Source organism: Hippocampus comes, unplaced genomic scaffold (assembly GCF_001891065.2).
Source record: "Hippocampus comes isolate QL1 unplaced genomic scaffold, H_comes_QL1_v1.1 scaffold130, whole genome shotgun sequence".
Classification (NCBI taxonomy): Eukaryota; Metazoa; Chordata; class Actinopteri; order Syngnathiformes; family Syngnathidae; genus Hippocampus; species Hippocampus comes.
Window position 1 is genome coordinate 887,232 of NW_017842057.1, and position 8,152 is coordinate 895,383.

The following is an 8,152-nucleotide window of genomic DNA, read 5'->3' on the forward strand; positions in this document are numbered from 1 at the left end:
GTACCCTGCGTTGTACCTCGTCAATCTCAAGTTGTGACAGCAATTGCCGGTTGTGGATGTTGGAACACTGAGCTACTAGTTGTTTCGAAGTAACCATTCAGCCCGCATTCTCTGCATGTAACCCCTCTGACTAGGGTTGCTTGAGTAGTAGCATTCCAGCAGAGCAATGTTATCGCATCTCGCCCATCTCCGCTTTGTTCCAGTAGCCCATTTTTCATCAAGGTGCTCTGGTTCCCCAGCACCTGACGCAGACCTTGTTTGGCCGGGCGACGTCTGAGCCGGCATGTCATTCATTTTATTGTCTCTCATCATTGTATGAGGTAGGCATTAGCGTGAAGGATCTTGCCCAAGGACCCACACTGGATGGTGTTATGTGCTCATTTACGATTCGAACCACCATCTCCCGTGCGCCAAACCGATGCCTTACCAACTGAGCTATCCAGCCGCTGCTCAGTTGGTATGGTTGGTGTGTGTGTGTGTGTGTGTGTGTGTGTGTGTGTGTGTGTGTGTGTGTGTGTGTGTGTAAAATGAAGCTCCTCCCCTTATTTTATCATAGTTCGTTGGCACCACAAATCAACAAGATTTTGATCATCATTTTATATTCGAGAGAGACTCAGTGTACAAACAGCAAATAGATGAGTTTTTGGAAAATATAAAAGTTCATCATGCTACAGCGATATCATATCATGAAAGTAGAACATTTAAGTAGAAGGATGCACTTGTGATTTTCTCATTTCAAACAATTAATTGAAACAAAAGTTAACAATGATGGGTACACCACAACAAAAATGTCAACGTCTAAATAAACCCGTCATGTGCCCTTGAGCATCAATTACAGCTTGACGACGATGATGTCTCATGCTGATCACAAGTCGACTTATTGTCTTCTGAGGCATGGCATCCCACTCTTCTTGAAAGGCAGCCCTCGAGTCATTGAGGTTCTGGGGTGCAGAGTTTTGAGCCTCTACACGGCGACTCAGCTGCTCCCAAAGATTTTCAATAAGATTCAGGCCTGGAGAAAATGCACGCCATTCCATGTCAAGTACACCAGTCTCCCAACAGCCGTTCCCTGATGATGTGATCTCAATGAGCTGGAGCATTGTCGTCCATGAAGATGAAATTAGGCCTGTGTTGTTCTTGTAGGGGCACAATCACTGCAGTAATCATGTTATTCGGGTAGTAAGGCAGTTCTGTACCGACTGGAGACACTTGCTCACACTGTAACACCGCCACCACCAAATACTCATCTGGTGACAGCAGTGGCTGATGCATCGCGCTCTCCTTGATGTCTTTCAATAAACAAGTACCTTCTCCTCTTCCGGGACAGGAGGTAAAGTTGATGTTTCCTGCAGCTCAACGCATGAACAGGGGAAACCATGAGATTGCGACACTGGTGCGGGCCTGCAAAGCCAACAACGTGACTGACCTTGTCATCATTCATGAAACCAGAGGACAGCCAGGTTGGTTTATTAATTCTTCAAAGTTCAATGTCACAGATGTTGTAGAAAAGTCTAAGGATCGGTTTCCCAAAAGATATATTTAAAATCCAAATTTTAAAGTCCACGTTTTCCCCTTCGACATAATACCCCTAGAGTTTTACTAGGGGTGGGCGATGTATATATCGTCATCGATATTGTCGCCTATCTTTCTTTCATGATCTGTCATTTTACGGTATTGTAGTCAGGCTGCCTTGAAAAGACCTAATGGCTGCAAAGTAGGAGGAAGCGATTAAAATCCTCCTTTGGCAAATCAGCGTGCCTAGATGGGAGGAGGAAGTGATAAGTCTTCATTCTGCGAATCAGCGGGCAGGATTCAGTCACGCGACTCTGTGGGGACCAGCCAAGCGAGCGTAAGACACCGTTGTTTCCAAATGCGGGAATGGAGAAATGGATGAGTCTCTTGTCTCAGCCAGCATTTTAATAGCAAGACCGAAGTCCATGTCCCTTAGTCTGGAAATGATTTGGGTTTGGCAAGACTGATGTCCTTCAGAATAATGCCAAAATGGTCGCCATGAAGCGCAATTCACTAACAAATCTGTTCCATCACGACTTATATGAATTGCAAGCAGGACTCCACAAGCACGACGACCGCGAAAGAAATAAGTCATGCTCAGCAGCACACTTAGAAAGCCCCCGCTGAGATTTTACTTCATGAGAGTGGCTTAAACGTGACAGGATGTTCGATATTCTCATACATGTGCCGCATCATAGCTACATTTGCGGCCATAACACCTGTAGTATGTGCAGGACAATTTCGGAAATGGTCGAAAGATTGCGGCTGAATTCCTTGTTGCTACAAATATATCTATGATATCAGCACTCACCACATCAAATAAAGATCTATTTTTTTCATTCTGACTGTTGTAGTGAACAGCTTTTCTCATTCTGATTGCTGTAGTAGTTGACAGTGGTAGACCGGAAGCTCAAAATATCATGATTTCGGTCATTATTGAGTAGTAGCAGACATTATGGGCATAAATATTCATAAAACTCAAACATATTTAGTCTGGGCATAATTTGAAGTTCTAAATTGTTAAATATCGTCGTACAGTATCATTGTACAATGTTTTTCAGAAGATCAATGAGGCAATTTAAAAAAGAAACGAGCCCTTGTTCAGAGCCATACTTATTCTGTGAGGCAAGTGCAGATAGACGGTGTGTGTGTGTGTGTGTGTGTGTGTGTGTGTGTGTGTGTGTGTGTGTGTGTGTTTATCTAATTCTTATAATTTTTTTGGGAAAAAATTTCAAGTTATCATTCACCACCAAGTCCACCTGTCCAAGTCTTCTCTGCCGTTCTTTTATTCACTCTTAGAAGAATCTTCCGCACTCCTCTGCAGCACAGTCATCTCAGCCATCTTGATGTCATCCACATTTTCAAAATGGGGTCCCCTTGATGACCGCACTTGAGCTTGGAAAGGGGAAAACAAAAATAACACAAAGCCACGTTGGGAGGGTATTCTTGCACGGCGATGTTCTTCTCGGTTACCAACTGTTGGATGCTCACGGCATTGTGAGCAGGCATGTTGTCAAGGTGAAGCAGCCACTAGTTGTCCTGCCACAATTCTCACCTCTTCCTGTCCACTGAACATAGCAAACAGCAGAATCTCGCTGCATACTTGCTGGTTAATCGACTCGTCCGCATAAAAGGGGACAACTTGTAGTTGGGGAAAAATGTGTTATGTGGCGCCAGTTCTGGAGCTCTTCTGACACACCTTGTACAGTGTTCCACCACTTTGTCAGGAATTCACATGGTTGATGATTTTTTGGGGGAGGAGCCTATTGTCCATTGTGAGCTGAATAAAAAACCTCGGCTGGTTTCGTGCTATTTCTGAAGTACCTTAGAATACCACAAGCTGGTGACAAAGACACGTTGGATCGAACAGTCCTTTTATTACTGTTTCTGTTGTTGCATTTACAGGCAATTAATGTATACATTGAACCGAAAAACCCAACAACCTTCATCATAGTCAGAATCCCCACATCACTCCTAAAATATTCGGAAGTCTGTTTTTTTAATTAATTAAATTGTTTTTCAAATTGAAACAATTTTAGAGCAGGACTGCCCAGCCAGTCGACTGCGGACTGCTTCCAAGTCAACCGTGAGGATGTAGGTGGAGCTTTTTGTTGTTATTATTATATTTTGTCAGTGTAGCAAAAAACAGACAAAATTAGCAGAATTATTTCTCACATTTGCTTATGATATGGAGCGCAGCAATGTAAGGGTCAATGGCTACCTACAGCCCGAGGGCCATTTGCTTTCCATTTTTCAGCGGCCCACGACATGACAAAAAATTATATACAATACTAACAATGACATTTGACATGGACCACAAGGTTAGTTAAAAAAAGTGAAGGTGGGTAGAGTGAGAAGGGAGGGTGTATTGTGGACCTTTTCGCTATGTTCAAAGACACAAAAACCATTCATGATTGAAAGTATAACACAGTTTATCTTCAAAACACTGTAGTGAAAAAAGATAATTCAATTTTAGGGGCAAAAATTGTTTCTTCCACTTTGTTCTCTATGGCTGATTTATGAAGACATCACATTAATGCTCCTCAAGTAACTGAAAAATGGTCATCTGAGTAGTTTTTTTTTTTCCTTTTTCTTTTGGCTGCTGTTAAGTGCAGGGCTGGGTCTATTCTGTGTGAGAGAAGGCTGTTGCCCCCACCCCTGAAAGCAATTTTCCTTAACGCCTTTAACAGAAAGCTGATGAGATGAACTAGACAATACATAAAACAGCTTTCTTGACTAACATGTGTTTCAAAAAGGTGACGAAATTTCAAGTGGCCCTCAAACGAAAAAGTTTGGACACACCATCTCTAAACATCGTCAAAGTGGCCCATTGATGCATTGCAGAAGCAGTTAGATAGCCAAATACTGATCCAGATTGACTTGGATGATAGGTGCAGCTGTTGTGACACAGAGTTTTATCCAAGTGAATGACCCATCAATTGGCATTCTGTTCAAACTCAATGTCTCTTCCATTGCTACCTGCAGTGCAATATGGCTATTTTATTCGTCATGTGACAGCATATCACTTTTTTTACACAGCTACTTCCAGTGATGTCACTTTACAATAAGAGAGCATCCGGAAGTTTATACATGCCAGCAGCGTGAGCTCTCTATAAGTGCCCCATCAAAAAGGCTTTTCAGTGGATGGTTTACAATGTGACAAGCCATGCAATCAATATAAAGCCTCATGCGGTTGCCATGTCTTATTTTACTTGTCAAACAATGTCATTAATTCAAACGAGGCAACCCACCTGGCATTGTGTACCAGGTGTGCTAATACTCCGAGCAAGATTTTGTCACCATTTTCAGGGAAAAAGCGTAATTTTATTTGGAAGCAGTACCTTTAATTCATATTATGTTTGGTGATCGCTTAGTTGTTAAAAAATATTCCCTGTGGGATTATTATCTATGTTGCATTGTTGATTCTTATTGAAAGGGGAAAGTAATGCATCAAAATCGGAAATTGTGTTTTTGGGGTGGGGGAAATCTGAGATTTTATTTTAAGGCCATATCACCTAATCCAGGGGAGCCCAATTTTTTTTGACCCAAGATCTACTTTTCAAGCAGCCAACCTTCCGCAATCGGCCTGTTAACGCACGTGCATGCATACACCACACACACACACACACACACACACACACACACACACACACACACACACACACACACACACACACACACACACACACCATCCTGCCGTCCCTCTTGACCCCAAGATACTTCAACTCCTCCACTTGGGTAACATCTCATCCCCGACCAGGAGAGGGCACTCTACCGTTTTCCGACTGAGGAACATAGTCACAGCTTTAGAGGTGCTGATTTTCATCCAAAACGCTTCACACTCGCCTGCAAACCCCTCCAGAGATCCCGGCTTGAAGAAGTCAACAGCACCACATCATCTGCATAAAGCAGAGATTCAATACTGAGGCCACCAAACCGGACCCCCTCGACGCCTCGGCTGCGCCTAGAAATTCTGTCCATAAAGGTTATGAACAGAATCGGTGACAAAGGGCAGCCTTGGCGGAGTCCAACCCTCACTGGAAACGAATCAGACTTCCTGCTGACAATGCGAACCAAAATCTGACATTGGTGGTACAGCCCGTATAATGGGGTTTGGTGTTCCCATACTCCCAAACCAGTGGTCACTTTTTCCCCACTGAATGTCACGTGCCAGAGGAGACAAATCCTGATATAGTAATGAGTCTGAATTGTTTTGTGAGTTCACTGTCATGGCGAAAGAAGGCAGGATGTTCTGTTTGGATGAGTTACTAAATATTATTGGGAATATAGTGAATAAATAAGAGGATTGTGAATATTTACTGTGCAAGTCAAGTTGAGGGTGACTGAGTGAAGAAAAGTCAGCCTGGAGCCCTGATACTTCTCTTTGCAAAATAAGGCTTGGAATAAAACTTTTGTCAATATAAACCGGGTGTGAATGAAAGTACAGGCTTAGATTGTTTGTTCATCCATATTTGCAGATGGCCTCGTGGTGTGCCACCTGCCATTTGGACCCACAGCTTATTTCACGCTTTATAATGTGGTAATGAGGCACGATGTCCCAGACATAGGCACCATGTCTGAGGCCTACCCCCATCTCATCTTTCACAACTTCACCTCACGGCTTGGCAAGCGGGTGAGTACTCAACCATGCTCTGCTCACATGCCACTGATAGCATCTCTCATCATTTGTCTGTCAGCTCACCTAATTATTCCTTCATGCACAGGTATCCAATATCCTCAAGTATCTTTTTCCAGTGCCCAAAGAGGACAGTAGGCGTGTAATCACATTTGCCAACCAAGAGGACTTCATCTCTTTCAGGTAAGTGTAAATGTGGCATCTCATTTTAAAGACCACATGGAATTGTGTTCGATAAGAAGGTAGATCAGTAAATGTGTAAATCATATGCACTGTACATTTCACACGCACCCCTTTTTTTCTTTTTTATTTTTTTAAACAGACATCACACCTACAAAAAAACAGACCACAAGAACATAGAACTGACAGAAGTGGGGCCCAGATTTGAAATGAAATGTAAGTATAACCCGAGAACTCTGGGAAGAAACGCTAAACTGGGACTGGTAACCACAGTGCTTTCACTATGGGACGTGTAATGTATTCGCGTAAAAAGAAAAAAGGGCTCAGTGTCAGTACTGGTACAATAACTAATTGCAACAGACATGAAACGTATCCATGTTGGATGGCATCCCAATGAACCACTGTTGAACATGCAAATAGCATCCATGACACGACTCATATGAACACCACCTACATGCAGAACAAACCACATTTTAAAAACAGTGGAAACTCGGATGGGAATTGATAAGAATTTATCGATTCCAATTCCATTATTATAACTGCTTATCCTTCCGATTTCTTATGGATTCTCATGGGGTTGAAGGAATGCAATAATAAGAATAGGTTTGTTTTTGGGTTGAATTTTTAAAAAATGATTTATATTTGACCTTTCTTTATCCAGGTCGACTGAAAATGGCATCACAGTTGCTCAGGCTCAGGTCGCAACCAATCAGCTTCAGAAAACAAATGAGACATGATTGGTCGTGAGTGAGCCCGAAGCTACTGTGATGTCATTTTCAGTTGACAGCACGTGGCAAAATGGCCGCTGCCTGAGATGGCGAAAAACAAGGGGCTTTTGCTGCTTAACTCGTATTCCACAAACGCAACATTAATCAGAATGCCGTGTTTAGACTAATGGCGGCGCTTTGAGCATATTACTGTAAAGAAAATTTGGGGGTTGACTTCTCCTTTAACATTTGATTTAGCTGCCTTGTTAAGAGTAAAGTGTTTCGTCTCATGTTATGTACACGTTGCTATTAGTCCTTTTTGTCATTTTGTCCATTGTAACTGTTCTCATACTTGTTCAAATGAACACTGAATGTGATCTTGTAAGCGTATTCGGTTCTAATTTAGATTTTCCGTCAAATACAATATGAATATAAAAGTTGGAGGGAATGGTAAGCTATTTTAGGTTGGTGCACAAAGGCTATGTTCACACTGCAGCTCAATTCCATTTTTTTTTATCTGTGAATCAACTGAGTTGTTTTAAGGAACAGTGTTGTCTTTATTTTTGACTTTAATCCCACTATAAACATGAAGCATAAAGTGGACAGGTGTGGTGATAATAATAGTTAAATCACGCAGACAATTAATTTCTTACGTGCGGCAATGATGTGACATCATGCTTCGTAGACGTGCCTATAAAATGAGTAATCTTTTTTACATTCACATATGAAAGTGTTCTCTGACGTTAAATCCTGTTTTCTTTTCATAGTATATATGATCAAGCTGGGCACCCTGGAAAATGAGGACACAGCAGATGTTGAGTGGCGACACCACGCATATACACACACGTCCAAGAAAAGAAGATTTCTGAGTGTTCAATAGGTTCATAAATCTTGACTATAATCGAACTTTTGGACTTGTGTATAGAATGATTGGATTTTTTTTTTGTCAGATGTTTCATTGGTGAGCTACCATAAAAGCAATATAGTTTTCATATGTCCACTGTAGATGTCAGTATTTGTCAAGCGATGATATCGGTGTGGACGCACATCTCTGTTGCACATATAATTCGGTAAATGTGTTTTTTTTTTTTAAATAAAATGCCTCGTCTTGTTTGTA

General features: G+C 41.8%; 1 protein-coding gene across 1 annotated transcript in view; it reads left to right on the top strand.

The window, feature by feature from the left end:
• The window catches only part of imp4 (IMP U3 small nucleolar ribonucleoprotein 4), a 13,265-nt gene extending 5,115 nt beyond the window's left edge, over positions 1-8,150 (top strand). The window contains exons 5-9 of the mRNA XM_019861006.1: positions 1,328-1,460; positions 5,991-6,145; positions 6,237-6,331; positions 6,471-6,544; positions 7,803-8,150. Coding sequence (XP_019716565.1) covers positions 1,328-1,460; positions 5,991-6,145; positions 6,237-6,331; positions 6,471-6,544; positions 7,803-7,915 — 570 coding nt within the window. The 3' untranslated portion in view covers positions 7,916-8,150. The remainder of the gene's footprint in view (positions 1-1,327; positions 1,461-5,990; positions 6,146-6,236; positions 6,332-6,470; positions 6,545-7,802) is intronic.
• Positions 8,151-8,152: the final 2 nt, after the last annotated feature.